Raw genomic sequence first — 18144 nt, forward strand, 5'->3', positions numbered from 1 at the left:
CATGGTTTCCAGCTCTGGATAATATGAAAGGTCAATTTAGATTTTCACACAGGAGCCTGCTTCTCCCAGGAGCAGACTATTGTCTTTGGGTTATCCCCATGCAGATAAAAAGAAGAAATAAAAGTTCTCCAAATACTTCTTAAGGCACAACACTTCTTGAGATGCATGGATAATAGATTTTAAAGCGCCCTTCTACCGATCAATCGGAATTAGCCTAGTCATGTTAATAGCTAGATCTTACTCTTTTATATTCACACACAGAAGTTATCCCAAAGTACATTTACTCTTAGCAGAAGTTTTGACCAGCTCCTACCTTGGAAAATTTATAAGAAATAGTTTGTAGATGTCCTTTCTGCCTCTTCCTGCATATAAAACATCTTGTGTGACTTAACAGATTTGTTTCAAAGCAACAAGCTTGCATATCCCAACAAGGGAAGGAAGAAAAGAGGATCATTGCTTCCATCCTTTGCATCTATAGAATCTCACTGCATGTGTAGAATGCATATGGGACAAGGAGAGTAGAATTCCAGTTGAGATACTCTAATCTGCTTTCGTACTGTTTTAATACACACACATAGAGAAATAGCTGTGCAAATTTTAAAAACTGTTTCTATACATGCTTTTATGAGCTGTTAAAAATATAAGTTGTACCGGGGTACTTTATAGGATATTATACAGTAATATATTTATTCAGTTCTTTTTGGATTTCCAACCTTTACATCCTGATTATCCACAGGCAAAAACAACAAAAATAATTAAAAGCAGTAATACCTTTCAAGAAGAAGAGAATTAATTCAGTTATGTGCCTCAAAGCCAGCTTCCCCAAACCCTGTCAATGCCTTGTTGAATGACGTGTTTGAGGTCAGCAATTACCAAGGTCAGCAGATAACATTCTTCACATGAATTTTGTATCACCCCAGCCTTTCCGGAAAGACACTGACAGATCAAAGAACTAGTTCTCCTACAGCAAGAGCATCCTCAGAATGTAGATTATGTGAAGCAAGTTCTCTCCTTAAACTAAATTTGCAGTGTCCCATCTTTGGACCTTCTTACAGATTTACCGTAAAATTAGCACAAAATGCTTGAGACTATTCACGGACAGGACAATAATAACAATATATTCCTTTCAGCTTTGATCTTATCCCCAAACAAGGAATGCTCACAAAACCTTGGAAATATAGTACTTTCATGGTTCCGTCTTTTCTGAAAAATGTTGATTTCAAGACCAATATGGAAAAGCTGAACCTTTTGCAATAAAAGGAAATACTCGGTACTTTGTCCTATGTTGCTTGGCAACTACAGGCTATAAATGGATTTTATGATTATAAAGGCTCTGGAATTAATGTGAACATGTAAAAGTTGTAATAACTCCCTGGAGACAGGAGTGTTTCTTTGAAAAAGAAATATGTGTGTGTGTGTGTGTGTGTGTGTGTGTGTGTGGCTTGTGCTCATTCTTGTTTCGGAAGCAAGCAAGCAAGCAACTTGGTTCCTTCACACTTGCAAATGTTATCATAAAATCAATAACTATTATTTATTTCATCATTAATCTCCATAACCCTAAGAAGTAGATGTTATTATCCCCATTTTACAGATGGAGAAAACTGAAATTTTAAAATGTTAAGTAATTGGCCCAGGGTCACACAACTAAGAAGCAGAGGAACCAGGATTCAAACCCAGGTCTGCCTTGGTTCACCAAGCCCTAGGCCACCACCCACAGCCATAAATTCACAGGAAGCATATTTCTCGGCTCCTAATCTTTGAGGCTATTGATCACTTTCACCCTAGGGGAGGGACACTCTTTTCTGCTAGCAAGTCATCTCACGTTCTCCTTAGAACACATGACCTCACATTGCTATACATGACAATTGTTTCTACGTTGCTACCATCAGGATATCAGATATCAGAGTATCGCCTCACTGGACCTTTTGTCCTGACTCTGGTTACCAAAAAAGCCACGTTGGAGAGTTAGCATTTTCTACTACACTTCTGAGCAACCCCGCTGCCTAAATCCCCTCTATAGATGTTTGGCTTGCACCGAGCAGTTCCTCAGGCCAGGGTTGCTGTTCTTCTATCTTTGCATTCTTATTGGTAGCCTTATCATTGGAGTATCTGTAGCTGCCTGCTCTACAAACATAAACTATTGCCTTTCTACCACATCTGATGACACTGGAGCTGGGCTTGGCAAAAAAAAAAAAAATCCAGATGGCACTAATGTACCAACCACTCAGGCTCCAGAATAATTTCATCTATGGAATGGAATTACATGCAAATTGGCAAACTGTCACACAACACACACACACACACACACACACACACGTCCTGGTCATCTGAACAGGAGCCGTGAGTTCCACAGCTCAAGTCTATAGATGTTCCTCTGCAACCTGCTTAGAAAACACTGGGCAGAGTGACTGGGGCACAAGCCTCCAGAGAAAGACAGGCTTCTGTCTAGCTCCAAGCTCTCAGACGTAACAGCTGTGCGACTGCGCGCAAGATGCAAACCTCTGAATCTCTTCCCTCATCTATGAAGTGGTGATGACATTACCTTCTTGTCCATTTTGTTGTGCAAATTAAGAATTAATACAGCTAAGGGTTTAGTACAGTGTCTCCCATAAAGTCAAGGGCTCATTACAGGGTAGTGGTTTTCTGACTGATCACAGGCTGCTTCAGGGAGCTCCTTTAAAAGAATAAACATTTTCTTAATTAGAGGTTACTGATAATACTACTTCACTGGGCAGTAACTGTGCGTCAGGCACCATGCAAAGCCCTCTGCCTCTATCATCTTACTCAATTCTCACTCCTCTCCTGTGAAATACCTACTTCGCTTGATAGCTGAGCACACAGTCTCAGAGAGACCCAGTCATTTGCCAAGGCTGCAACATAAGTCCATGGTAGAGGTGGGCAATCTGGATGCAAAGCCTGTGCTCTAACCACTATGTCACTCATCACCACACATGCAGATTGGAGAAAGGAGCTCAAGGTCAATGTGTGTGATTTGTAATGGTGCCTGATTTCCAGAGGTGATACAGGTGGCCTGTAAAACGTGGGAAAGACGTGTAATCAGACAATCCCCCAAGATCATTCCTGCAAACTCCCAGGGCCATTACCTTGACTGTGTTTCCTGGTGCCTGGACCTTTTTTTTTTTTAAAGTGGGCTCCACACCAAGAATGGACCCCAACATGGGACTTGAACTCATGACCCTGAGATCAAGACCTGAGCTGAGATCAAGAGTCAGACACAAAACGTCAGTTTTGCCCCTGGGCCTTTATTTTTGCTCAGGACTGCAGCGTCCACTCCTCTGTTAGACTCCAGAAGTCTCCTGATGACTTCTAAGTATTGATTCTGATTCACAGTTCATGGCCCAGTTTGAGTTAAAGGCTGAACCTATCATAAAGAGACTTGGATTTTGAATCTCTCCATCCCCAGTTAGCATCTCTGCCATGTTTTCTACTGAACACCACACCACCTTCATTCCCTTCCCACTAATAGTTCCTTTTAAGGAGAACAGAGTTACCACACTAGAGGAAGATCCCTACTATAGATCACAGATCCAAGAGTAATCCACATAACAAACTTCGATGAGGAGCTGTGATTTCCTCTCCAGAGTTGGTCTGGATATTAAAATACCTGTGAGAAAATGCAAATGTATGTATAATGCAAAAAAGGCCCCTGTTTCCCCACCAGAAATTCTGGTCAAGAATCTCACTCACTTAACACACATTCAACAAACATCTACGTAACTGCAACATGCAAGACAGTGAACCTGCAGAGATGAACTAGACAAAGGCAAATCCTCACACGGAGATGCTTACAGTATCCTCTGTGGGAGAAAGACATGCAAAACAAGAAATTGAACTTTAATGTAAAGGACGCGCATCCAAAGATGTGCACAAAGTGCTGGAGAAGCATGGAGAATTTTGCTTCTAACTTAGCCCAGGGAAGTTTGCTGGAGAAAGAAGTAGGAAAGTGCATTGTGGGTAGAGGGCACAGTCAAAGATCCAGTGTTATGAAAGGGCAGGATGCATTCAAGAAACCATGAAAAGCTGTGAGGCTGGGGTATAGATAATAGTAAGAACAATACTGAAGATAATAATAGTAATAGCAAACATAATGGTAATCCAGGGACTGTTCTGAGCCTCATGTATACCGCATCATGTAACCTTCCCAAAGCCTATTAGACAGGTACTAGTAGTGTTCCAGTTTGATAGATACATAACTGAGACACTGAGAGATGAAGTAACTCGACGAAGATCACACAGCTAGCAAGGGGCAGAGTCAAGATTAGAACTCTGGCCCTGGAGTATGCCCTTAACCACTTACATCAAACCATCTGTAATAGATATGAGTATGGAGGAGTCCCCTGCAATAAGGACACCTGGAATGTTATCTTGGGACAATTATGCTAAGCTCAGGCAAAGGAGATCCAACAGAAAATGTTTAAGCAATGGCATCCACATGAGTCAACAGCAAAGTGGAAGGTGGTCAGCACAAGGACAGAAGTTAGGAGACTCTTGTAAGAGATGAAATGTTTGAACAGAGGGGAGGTTGCAGCTGAAAGACATTTCTAAGGTGGAAGCAACAATTTGATAAATGATTAGCTATAGAGTATAGAAGGAGTCTTCAAGAGTGGCACCCCAGTTTCTAGTTTGGGGGGTTTGTTGGAGAGTGAAGGGAACCCAGGAGGCAGTGAAGATAAATCAGAGAGGAGAAGATTAATGTGTTCCACTCCGAATGGGTGGATTTGGGAAAACTGAGGGACACTTCGGCACATACATATGTACTTTAAATAGCTATCAGTCTAGGTCTGGAACTTGGCAATAGAGTCTGGGATATGCTGATCCATGGGAATGCCCACTCAGGGTAAGCTTTGGTGTTCAAATAAGAGAGTTTCTGAAACGGGACTTGTGGGCAGACAAGGAGGGGGGGCGAACTACTGAAAGCACCCAAGAGGACAGAGGCTGAAGGAGAACCAGGAAAGAAGATGCCAGTGGATCAAACAGGATAAAGCTTCCACGAGTGAACAATGGGCGATGGTGACAAATCCCAGAGACACCGCCAGGAGGATGAGGGCCGAAGGTTTTTTAATGCAATCTAGCCATTAGGAGAAATTCCAGAAGAGCAAGTCAGAGCAGAAGCCAGATTAAATTGGGTTGAAAAGCAAATAGGACGTGAAGAATAGAGTGGGTGTTTTTCAGAGTTTGGTGATGAAAGAGAAGTGAATGTCTGGAAGGAGGGTTAGAGTTGAGAAAAGAGAATTAAATCTCCTCGCTGACCCACTGATACCTGAATTTTGCTATTATTCACACACCCCCAGGATGTTTTACTACCCTCTCCACTCCCTTGTATTGACTTTATTACATCAACTTTTAAGGTATTATGTAATGTAAAGTATTCCCTGAATCTTTTTAGAAGTAGGCTAGGCACAAATAATCAACAAACGTTGATCCACTGCCAAGAGCTTCCTCCTAGCAGACTGGGCCCCTGGAAGCCTTTCTTCAAGTACTTCTGGCACAGCAAGCCCAGGGCAAAGGAAATAATCACCTTTTTCTGGTGATTTTCCTATACTCAACAATAAAACTGAGAGCAGACTTTTAAGGATTCCCTCCCTTTTTGGTTACAGTATCACTTTGGTCTAAGTGTTTTCTGATACGGTGACAACTCAGAGTATAGAGGTGAAACCATTAACTATTTTCATTACTGCTCTTAATCGTGTCATCATATCTCCCTTTCCCATCTCTTCACAACGTTTTAAGTAGAATCTCTAAGTTTCTAGACTCTAATTGTTGAAACATGCCGCAGTCTAGGATCTTCTCCCTAGTTGGAAGGGCATCCTCTCCATCATGGGAGGCTCCAGGCTCGGGCTCCCTCAGGAGGGGCAGGTGAGAGAAGCCGCCAACAGCCTGAGACCAGAGCAGGGGTCCCTCAGCTCTTCCGAGTCACCGACCTCACGAGGCATCTGATGAAAAGTAAGGAGGCTTCCGCTGACGTATTAGCCTACACAAACACCTATTTCCACTCAGTGTCAGAGGCTTTGAGTCCCCCTGAATCTTATCCCAGGTTAAGGACTCTGGGCATAGAGTATCTTTTTTAGTAAAAAAATGAAAATGAATATTGTTCACTCGTGGAAGCTTTATCCTGTTTGATCCACTGGCATCTTCTTTCCTGGTTCTCCTTCAGCCTCTGTCCTCTTGGGTGCTTTCAGTAGTTCGCCCCCCTCCTTGTCTGCCCACAAGTCCCGTTTCAGAAACTCTCTTATTTGAACACCAAAGCTTACCCTGAGTGGGCATTCCCATGGATCAGCATATCCCAGACTCTACTGCCAAGTTCCAGACCTAGACTGATAGCTGTTTAAAGTTTAAAGCTGTTTAAAGTCTACAGATTGATTTTTAAAAAAACTTCCTAGCAGATAATTCGGCAATACTTACCAAAGAGCTAATTTAAAAAAAAAAATTCTATATGCCAGTAACTCTATTTTGAGAAGATTCACACAAAGTAAATAACTAAGGGTTTGGGGGGAAATTTGATCACAGTATATGCAGAACAGGTAAAAAAAAAAAAAAAAAAAAAAAAAAAACTAGAACAAGCCCAAATGTCCAGCAATAAGAACTGGTTAAATTACAGAACATCTCAAATAAAGGTTCTCCCACATGTTCCTGGGGGCTGAGAGGGGAGGTGTCCTCCTTGCTCTTCTGCTACTTTCAGACTAGCTTTCCTCCTCCCTTCTTCAAATGAAGCACATGCCAGATGACCAGGCCCCCTCCTGGTAGTCCCGTCTAGCAAACTCTCGCTCACTCACTATTCCCGTCTCACTGGACATTGGGCATGGGCTTCCCTCTCTTCCTCTCTGCAACACCACTCTCGCCATCACTGCTGGGGGCCTCCACATCCCCCCGACGCTCTGCCAGCCTCTCGGGTTCTTAAACTCCTTACCTCCTACTACCTTTCCTTCACCTCCTCTCAGACACCTCCTGTCATGGTGCGCTGCGAAAACCTGGCGTCAAGCCAGTAACTGCACCATCCTCTGAAGTCTCAGTCCCAAGGGCTGTATTCTCTGACCAGCTTATCGCTCAGTGACACTTATGTCTCTACTCTAATCATTTCACCCACTGGAATCCCCCCTTCATGAACCTTCCTGCCACTTTTCCACACCTCCTCACCTCCTCACCCCCTATGACTCCCCCTTCCCTTCTTAGCCAGCTTAGATGTCAGGGCCTGTCACTCCAATTACTCCCTTGCAAAGACTAGTCACTCTCTTCCCTTCTCTCCGTCTGTGGGACTCACCTGGGAAAACCTCAACTTTGTAAAAATACAACTCTTCTCGTGCCCCAAGCCTGCACTTAAGTGGCTGAATACTGCTGAGAAAATCATACAGACGTAGTGACTGACCTCACTTAAAGTAATTGAACACAAGTCTCACACGGACACAGCACTGAGCAGCAATCCTACCCCTGGTGGACGACTTGCCGGAATGCCACCTCCTCAGAAGATTTCCTGATTACCTGAGCTTATGTAACCCACTCTCCCTTCAGTCTCTTTCCACACAACTATCTGGTTTTATTTTCTTCATAATTAATGACTCTCTGAAGTCTCTCTCTCTCTCATTTTATTTACTTATCTCTTCATTGTCTTCTTTCTTCAGCCAGAAGAGGAGCTGTTTCAGGACAAGGACTCTGCTTGTTCACCACTGAATCCCTAGCCAGGAACGCAGCACCTGGCTCACTTTGAGTGGCTGATTAAATAAAGGAAAGGGACACATGAGGAACTCGTATCCACATACTACCTACCTGGATGACCCTCAAGCAAGTTAACATCCACCAGCCTTCTGATTCTCCTGGGAGGATAAAAATCCCTCACAGGGCTGCTCTGACCTTACACAGAGAAAACAATAACAAGGTAACAACAAGAATAGTAATAGCTAACATTAATTGAGCTCTCTGTGCCAGGCATAGCCCTTTCCAACCATATTTTGCAATAATACAGTTATCCGCATTTTATAAATAAGGAAACTAAGACCTGAAGAGGTTTACTTCTCCATCAACTGAGAGGCAATAAATGGCAGAGCCAGGATTCACATCGAAGATGACTGACTCAGAATCCATGTTCCTAACTAAAATTCTATACCCAGCACATAGTAAATGCTCAATAAAAAACAGTCCTACAATAATAACCACAGGATGTTGCCAGGACACAACGTCTAAAATTCCACCATTAGAGAGCAACCAATCCTACGTTTAGATATGTAACCTTTTTTGACTCATTTGATCAAAACATCTTCGTGTCCTATGAAAGCACATGGTGCGCAAGACTCTATAGAGATGTGTGATGACATCAGATCATTTGCTGTTTGTACCTTCCGTGCAAGCCCAGGTTTTATTGGCACAGAAAGAAGAGGGCATAGGGTGCTGGGAGGGTGAGAAAGTGGTGGTCCCAAAGTGAAAGAAAAACAAAGAACTGAGAGACTGGCCTGATGCCAAAGATACCCTTTCTGCACAAGACAGCCTTGTCCCGGGTCAGCCCTGACACTGCAGCTTCAGCCTTCTCCACTGCTGGGAGCTGTTCGGAGCTTCTGATGCCTCTCAGGAAGTCAGAGTCATCCACCAGTTAGAGTTGGTTTCACTTTTGGAGAAATAATATGCCAGGACCACCGAATACATTTACCATTCATCTGAGGCTTTCCATCAACTGGCAACACTTTGCTCTGCTTCTGTTTATTCTATTCACTGGAACTTTCCACTTACTGGGCAAGTTTTCCTTCTTCCTATATTTGAACTTGCTGGGTTCTCCAAACCTAGAGTTCAGTCACTCTTTGTGGACTAGAATAGTCTTTTGCACTGTTCTTTCATTCATTTATTCTATTAATATTACTGAGTGTCTACTATATGCATATAGGCACTTTTCTGAGCGACGTAACTCTTCTCAACAATTCTGCTTACCTTCCTTGGAAGCTTTTCTAGATCCATCCCATGGGGGCTGGGCACTTGAGTCACTGTTCCAGAGTTCAGCATTTTCCCCATTTTCCTGAACACTTGGCCCCTCCATGGTATCCCTGTACAATTCATGGGCAGCAGATGTTTTTGCCTACCCTGCATCCCTACAACTCTCATTTAATAACAGCTACCTAGCAATTTAAATCTTAAGCAGAGAGATGGGGGCAAAAACTATGTGGAAGTTTGTTGACAGCTGCTTCCTGAATGGACCATTCTTCCTCTTAGATCTCAGGAGCCATTGGGTGGCTCCTGCCTGTCCACCGCTTCGGGTTCTAGAAGCCACCTGCTCCCCAAACTTCAATGAGTGTGCTGGAGTTTCAGTGGACCGTGCCTTTCTTGTGCTTCTCATTGTTATCTGCTCTTACTATGTGGTTTTTCCCACTCCACTCAGTCAGGGCAAGAATCTCCTCTTTTGCTTTTGTGATAAGCCAACAAGTGTTTGAGAACCTACTTCAGGACATGACCAAGAGGAAGAGCTAAATAGGTTCTAAATTCAGGAGACTTCCTTCTTAAAGATTAAATACAATGAACAATTAAATATTCTTCTCAAATCAGTTTTTATAAAGTGTTCTAAAAGCCTGGAAATAAAAGATGAGTTCCTCTGATATCAAGGTAGCCCCCCAAAAATACCCATAAGGAAACAAATTAAGAATGTGAAGTCACAGGGGTGCCTGGGTGGCTCAGTCGGTTAAGCGACTGCCTTCAGCTCAGGTCATGATCCTGGAGTCCCGGGATCGAGTCCCGCATCGGGCTCCCTGCTCAGCGGGGAGTCTGCTTCTCCCTCTGACCCTCCTCCCTCTCGTGCTCTCTGTCTCTCATTCTCTCTCGCAAATAAATAAATAAAATCTTAAAAAAAAAAAAAAAAAGAATGTGAAGTCACAGCTTTCAAAAAAAAAAATGAAGTAAACAGAAGAATGAGATTTACTGCATTTCATTTGCTTATTCCTTTTTACCCAGAGAGTTGTTTTAAGAATTAAATGAAATAATGAGCGTAAAGTGAATAGCATGGTGCTGGGCACATGGTAAATGTATAATAAATATTGTTATTAATCTGGTTCAAACTTAAGGTGAAATTGATAAAGTGTTCAAGTTAACCAACTTAAAACTTTTCAAGTATTAAAGGATATCTATTTTTAAAGATAAAATCATGACTTTCATACAAATATAAGATGAATGCACATCAAAGATTTTACTTAACTACCTAATTTTTTAAAAAAGATTTATTTGTTTGAGAGAGAGTACAAGCAGAGGGAGGGGCCGAGGGAGAGGAGGAGAGAGAGAGGGAAAGAAGCAGATTCCCTGCTGTGCGTGGAGCCTGACATGGGGCTCAATCCTACAACCCCAAGATCACAGCCTGAGCCGAAATCAAGAGTCCGACACTGAACTGACTGTGCCACTCAGGGGCCACTTAACTACCGAATTAATGAAGGAAGCAGGAGATGTTACAACTGGGCTCAAGGAGAATTCCGACAGCAGACCTAGATCTAGATCTGCAACACATGTATCTATCTATGCCATGCAATGAATTTACAAGTAAATGCAAAACTGGCTTTTACCAGATCTGTTGATTCCCCCTAAAATCAAATTCATTTGCATATCTATAGACAAAATCATTTACATGAATATCAGTTATCTACAATGTGTAGAGTTTTAAAATAGCTCTAAGACAATGAAAGGTATAAATCCCACATGATCTAGGCATGGTTTTCTAGGGAAGATGTCCATAATCTTTTTCGTCTGTATCAAAGTCTTTTACAATTTTTTCTTTATACATGGATCTTAAACAGAAGAGTTTTGCTGAATTAAACTCATTCTCCTCTAGTTAACATAACCTGATTATAACATAATACATTTCAATTATGAAGCGCTTAGATAATAAAGTATAAAGAGGAAAATGAAAATCCCCATATTCCTATCACTAAGAGATAACAACTATTAATACTTGAAGAGTATTCATCCAGTTGTTTCTATATATATGTGCCAGCATGTATGTATATATATTAACTGTTTTCAAATCGGTTTTAACAAACTTTGTTCTGGCAAGTTATATATATATATGTATATATAGATATGTATATATAACATTCAATTGTATATATCAATTTATAACCTACTTTCCCCCTTTATATAGTGAACATTTTTCCTTATCTACATCATTTTTATAGTTATAAAATATTCCGTTATATGGAAAAACCATAATTCATTTAATTAATCCACCACTATTAGAAATTTAGCTTGTAACCAAGTTTTAGTTATTATAAATAAAATAATGTGCTTCTCTTCTGACAACCTTCCTCTTGCAATGGTACCAGCTTTCTTGAAAAAGCCAAACATGTCACATGGTATCAGTTTCCAGAGGATGTTGGGATCCCTAGAATATCCGATCTTCCTCTGCTTTAATTGGCCTGCCTATTGCATCCGTGGAAGACCGGGAATTAGAATTGCCAGCTACCTGAAACCACCCTTTGTTCTTGCCATTTTCCTGACACACATCATAAAGATTTAGGCACATCTGAAGTTTAAAATAAAAACTAAGATCATCATGAGCTTTGACACTCAAGACCATTTAATTGAAAATGATATTGTCAATCCAGATCTTTTTTATTCTATTATTTTTTAAAGATTTTACTTATTTATTTGAGAGAGAGAGTGAGAGAGAAAGAGAACACAAGCGGGGAGGGGCAGAGGCAGAGCAAGAAGCAGACTCCATGCTGAGCAGGGAGCCCAACGTGGGGCTCCATCCCAGGACTCCAGGATCATGACTGGAGCCGAAGGCAGACGCTTAACCGACTGAGCCACCCAGGTGCCCCAATCCAGATACTTAAAAAAAAATTTTTTTTATTAAGTAATCTCTATGCCCAATGTGTGGCTCAAAGTCATAACCCTGACATCAAAAGTACATGCTCTACCAACTGAGTCAGCCAGGCACCCCAACCCAACATGTTCATAGGGAAAAATGCATTTAAGGCTTAGTTTCTTAGAATGAAGGGTCTGAGGAAACAGAGAAAAATAGCTTTCAGCTAGGTAACAAATAGCCAGAACTTTTCTTGATTTTTCAGACCTTGATTTTTTTTTATATAAGATTGCATTTAATTAGAACTGATAGGGGCGCCTGGGTGGCGCAGTCGGTTAAGTGGCCAACTCCTGATTTCAGCTCAGGTCATGATCTCAGGGTTGTGAGATCGAGCTCCTTGACAGGCTCCATGCTGGGAATGGAGCCTTCTTAAGATTCTCTCTCTCCCTCTCCCTTGGCCCCTGCCCTCCCTCTCCCTAAGGAAAAAAAAAAAAAAAAAGAAGAGCTGATACATCAACAGGAGCATGACATGCAACAGTTGGCTCTCCTCATTGAGATCTACTTTTGCTGTCCTCATTCTAAGGAATGTTTGAGAAAGGAATCACTAGGATCTAAGGGAAGGACTTCAAAGCCCTACAAGCTACCATTTAGAAGAGGTGGTCGTTGGACTGGGCACATGATAGGTGCTCAATATTTGCTGAATAGCAGAGGTAATAAGAAATTGACAACTAGCTGTGCAGTTTTCAGGGGGAAGGGAATCACTTAAGCTACTGCCTTTATTTTTTTATTTCTAAAAATGAGGAGAAATGACTGATCCCTCATGAAAAGAAAGGCTTCAGGGGCGCCTCGGTGTCTCAGTTGGTTGAGCGTCTGCCTTCAGCTCAGGTCATGATCCCGGGGTCCTGGGATCGAGTCCTGCATTGGGCTCCTTGCTTGGCAGGGAGCCTGCTTCTCCCTCTGCCTGCCGCTCCCCCTGCTTGTGCTCTCTTTCTCACTATCACTCTCTCTGCCAAAAAAAAAAAAAAAAGAAATCTTAAAAAAAAAAAAAGGCTTCAAATGGAGCAACAGAGTTTGGTTTAAGCTAAGAAAAATACTATTAAAATAATAATCAGATATTTTAGCAAGCTACAGAGAAGACTCGTGGAAACTGTATCCCTAGAGACCCTGAAAATAAGACAAAGAGAGTCTAGGAATCCTATAGGTATAACAGAACTTCCCAAAACCAGAAGGTAGACCAGATTAACTTTTTAGGTCTTCTCCTGCTCTAGAAGGAAATCAAGTGGACTTTATGCTTTTATAAAATGAATTTATAAAATAAAGCGTATGTAACTGTAGCTTAGAGCTTGCTACCCACTACTAGAATGAAAGTTTCATAGACTATAAAATTAGGCAATAACAATCAAACTACATTAGTGTGCCTACTGTGTGCAAAACCTGGCCCAGGTTGGCACACTGATTTGGCCGCTGTCAGAGACCAAATACCCAATGGGATGGGTCACGACAGAGATAATGTGATAATTCTCTTGGTCTTACATTTCTTCTTGTCACTTCTGGCAAAATCCAAGCCACAGAAACCACCATATTGTATTGATTCCTTCTGATGGTGACCTAGAATCTCACTACTTCTTTGGTATGATCACTCTGCATTTGATACTATTTGGTGTTGGGTCAATTCCATTCAACTTTTTAACATCCAGAATTTGTCAGGCACTCTACTAATCACAAGAAATGCCAAAAGCACTTCTCAATATGCTGCAAACTGCCCTCTGCATTCTGTGAATAAACAGGTCTGCCCTCAATTCTCCTATTTCCTCCTGGGAAATAACTTTCAAATGTGTAAAAGCTATGGTCACAGTTCCCTTCACGTGGACGTCTGACCATGGCTGATGAAACACCAAAGCCGCACTGAGGTCTCTGATGGCAAGTCCTTGCTGACATTTTCAACAGACCCACCATGAGAACATCAACCCCACTAAATATGAGGAGCTTTACTACCAGTTCAGATTTTTAGAAGGAAGAAAATCTGTGTAACCATGTCCTATAGTATGCCTCTCCTTTGGGGAAAAAGTACTCATTGCTGTAATATGCCTGTCCCTTCAAAAACAAATCATTATTCAGTTGCACATTTTTAAAGTGTTGTGAGGGGTGCCTGGGTGGCTCAGTCAGTTAAGGGTCTGCCTTGTGTTCAGGTCCTGATCCCAGGGTCCTGGGATCAAGCCCTGCAACAGGCTCCCTGCTCAGCAGGGAGTCTGCTTCTCCCTCTGCCTCCCCCTGCTTGAGCTTGTGCTCTTTCTCTCTCTCTTAAATAAAAAAAAAAAATCTTAAAAAAAAATAAAGTGTTGTGAAAAACAAAAATGTAAAGGGGGAGGAGGTGTTCCTTTGCTGTTTTATATTTAACTATACTCAGAGAAAAACTGTCTTAATAACATCTTACATCTTTCTTGTGCTATATTCAATAACTGTAGAGACAAGACAAACCTGCAATTTTTGAAACGTAGGGGATTAGAAGAAATATAATCTAAACACTAGGAACATAGATATGCTGACCCTGTGATTCTTTTAACAACCAAGCTAAAAGATGGAAATCCTGTGTTCTTTTAAATCACTACCATTGACTGTTGCTACAAACACAGCAAATAAACCTCCACTTCCAATTTTAGGCCAGTTAGTATGATAGCATTTCTTCCAAGGCCAAGTTTAAGTGAATTCCAAAAAGGTGAAACAGTGATCACGAGCAGAGGCATTTCTCAGAAGCAGGAAGTGCATGTTGGAAACTGGCCTCTTACCTTTGAAGAACTGCTGCAGGGCCTCATTTTCCCCTAACATATCCATGGTGCTGGGGTCCTAGTAATACTTCCTCCCAGAACACGGTTTCTCAGAGCGCAGGAAGTAAGTGCTGTCCTCTCGACTTGAAGCCTATGAATGCTCTTAAAAAATCTTCATTTTCTTTTTATTGGAGCGAAGCCTATCTTCTGCCAACAAACTGTGTCCAGAAAGATGGTTAGGTTCTCAAAATGTTTATAAAACCAGAATATGTGACCATGCAGGAAAAAAAAAATTCATGAAGAGGGAAATGGTAACAAATCCATCTATCTTACTGTAGGGAACTGTTTCTACTCTGCCTTTCGTCTTTGTTTTAAGGACCTTTGTCCTTAGTGACACATGTAATTACATAAATGGGCAATAAATAGTCTTATCTCTTATTTGTCCTTTTACAACAATATATATTTATATCTCCCCCTCTATCAACCAGATCAATTTAGCCATAACCAGGCAAATATAGAGTTTGTGTGTGTGTTTTACCTAGAGAAATCAATATATTCGCTTTTATAGAGATCTTGAATAGTAGATAATTTAAACAGGCTTGTGCTAATGAAAAGTTAGGATTAGTGAAGTATTTCCAAATTTAATCACAGTGAAAACTTAAATTCCTTTGATACACATCTAGTCTATCTCCTCCAGATTTTATTTTCTTTGAAAGTATAAAGTATGAGAAGCCCCTCTAATGAGCAACAAAACTGCATTTGATTCAGTAACTCTTACAACTGAGTATATACAGTTCACTTTGAGCTGGTTTCACTCCTAAATATAAAAGTTTTGCTTTCCTGCTCAACTATTAATTTACTTAATAATAGCCTAAGAATACAATTAGGAAATTAAATTGTCTCTTTTAGTCCCTTCCTTTTCTCTTTTCCCCCAACATTTTATCTTGAAAAAGTTTTTAACATATAGAAAAGCTGCAAGGATAGTACCATGAAATAAATACCCACTTACTCTTCATCCAGATTTACTAATTACCAATATTTTCCCACTTTCGCTTTTTCTCTTTTGCTATACACATTTTCGGCTGAGCCATTTGAAAATAAATTGCTGACACCTTGACATTTTACCCAGAAATAATTCTGTGTCTCCTAACAAATTAGGACATTCTCCCACATAATCACAGTATTATTATACCCAAGAAATGTAATATAAATCTAATACTAATATCTCATTAGTGTTAATCCCACTGTCCCCAAAATATCTTTTATGACTTTTTGTTTTCTGATCAAGGATCTAGTGAATGTTCATGCATTGCCTTTGGTTATGTCTTTTAGAGATATAGAACACTCTTGTCATTTTTAGTTGTGTGGCTTTTTATGACATTGACACTTTTTTAACAATCCAGGCCCATTGTCTTATAATGTCCCACAGTCTGGATTTGTCTGATTGCTTCATTATTGTTAAAATTAGTATAGGTGACGTGGTATGCGTCCTAAGAAGTATTTTAAAACTCCACACATATAAACTGATCCTTGAAAACAAGCAAGGTAATTCTATATTGGGGTGGGGGAAAAGAGAGAGAGGCTTAAAATCTTACTTTGAAGGTCATATTGGGCCCCAGACCTTCAAGGACAAGTCATTAAGTTGCTTAATGAATTCTGTTTTTTTTTTTTTTTCAGTTCAACCTGTGTTAAACTCTCTGCTGGGTGCAGGAAAGAAAAAATGAGTAAATAATGGTCCCTGCCCTCCCCAGGTTTAAATGTAGGGCGTGCGAAAAATACAAGGAACTATAACTCAAGGCAGACGCTGATAAGGCCTGGGGAAAACATCTCAAGAGAACAGAGGAAGTATAGATTTATTCAATCTAGGGGGTGTCACTAAGAGCTGAAATTGGAAGAGACTGAAACAACGTAAGTGTACACAGAAACAGCTGTGGCGGTATGGGCCTCGTGGAGAGAAAAGGTGGCAAACAGGTTGGATTTGTACTTCCTGGAGAGCTGCTCTTAGGGTAGAGTGGGTAGATTTTGAATGCTGGGCTACATCTGATTCCAGGCATATTTATACTCTCTGTCGATGATTTCTATTTAGGTAGTGGTCATGCACAAATGTAATTAAATCTAACTTGAAAGAGAGCTGTGTTGGAAGGTGTTGGTTAGGGCAGTAACAAAGTTAGACCAGTATTAAAGCCTGAAGATGGTATAGAATCCAAAATTAGCTACTGATTGGATGTGCAGAGCAAGGAAGAGGCCAAATGATATTTTTAAATATATGCCTTTAGGTACAATATGAATTAAGATGCCGAAAACGTGTAGCCCAGGGCTAAATCTAGACTCTAAGTTCCGAGCCATGTTTTCTGGAGGCCGTTGGGAGTAAGTCATCACACTGTATTCACTGCCCAATGGCGACAGAGGATCCTATCCAACAGTTCACCCAAATACCTCACATTCTCAGCAGCAGAGTAATGAGTGAGCAGAAACATAAGAGGGGAAGAAATTAGATTCCAGGTAATGGGCTGAGAAGCAAAGGTTAAAATAGGGTCCCAAGCTCCAATACTTCCCCGGGCCAGGCAGGTAAGTGAGTACAATGGGTCAACATAAGCAAAAATCAAGCATGTAAGCATATCAATAACTGACAAGTGACCCTTTAGTCTTGGTGTCAGGAAGACAGGGGTGGTGGGGCATAGAGCAAACAGAGGCTACAGGCCCTGCTAAAGGGTGGAGCCATCCAACAAGTAGAATCACTCAACTTCCTCCAAGAATGTGGATTCAGTGTTGTCAAAGTGGCCAATTTTAAAAGCGAAGCTAGAAATGCAGATTTTAATTTTAAATCTCATTTTTAAATGATGTAACTAATTCGTTCAGAAACAAATCAAAGGTAAAAATAAACCAAAACATTGTCAAGGACAAATAGCACATAGGTGAAAACATGATTCAGCCTGCAGGACTGAGATTTGCAACTTCTGGGTGAGAGTCTAACCTATGACCACCTACGTGGTTTGAGGAAGGTCAAGAGAATCTAGAAGAAAGTTGTTGGAAGGGCTGGAAAATATATCTGTATTAATTAATGCGTCCAGAACACACAGCTGAAGGCACAATGAGCTGGTTGCAACGGGGGTTTAAGGTTTCTCCCTCTCAGAGAATAAAAAATACCACCCATATTTGCTTGATTATGGTCTTTACATCTCTAACATCTCCCAATCCTATTGGGCATCCCCATTTTGCACAGATTTGATGGAGATTCATTTCTTGAGCAGTAATCTAATATAGCTGTGGTTTAGACATTTGGGTACTGATGTTTCCTAGATAACTCCAAAAATAAATAGGTAAAATCTGATGATGTGTCTCAAATTGGGAATGTAATGATGGGGACTTTGTCTCTCTCAAGTCTGTCCCTGAGATCTATAGCTCCAGAATTCTCGTACCCATACCACAGTCCCGCCTCTTGAAGTTAGATTATATGTGGATTTGTACTTCCTGGAGAGCGGCTCTTAGAGTTTCTATTCTTCTATATTTCAGCAGCTTTGCTCATTTGTGGTATTGTAAATTTTTTTATTTTAGTTTTTAAAAGATGCTGGCTTGGATGAGTGGTAGTAGTGGACATGG

At 40.9% G+C, this 18144-nt stretch overlaps 1 protein-coding gene across 1 annotated transcript in view; it reads right to left on the minus strand.

The window, feature by feature from the left end:
• The window catches only part of MYRFL (myelin regulatory factor like), a 113769-nt gene extending 99158 nt beyond the window's left edge, over positions 1–14611 (minus strand). The window contains exon 1 of the mRNA XM_021678543.1: positions 14566–14611. Within this exon, the coding sequence (XP_021534218.1) occupies positions 14566–14611 (46 nt within the window). The remainder of the gene's footprint in view (positions 1–14565) is intronic.
• Positions 14612–18144: the final 3533 nt, after the last annotated feature.

This window comes from Neomonachus schauinslandi, chromosome 5 (genome assembly GCF_002201575.2).
Source record: "Neomonachus schauinslandi chromosome 5, ASM220157v2, whole genome shotgun sequence".
In the NCBI taxonomy this organism is placed as follows: Eukaryota; Metazoa; Chordata; class Mammalia; order Carnivora; family Phocidae; genus Neomonachus; species Neomonachus schauinslandi.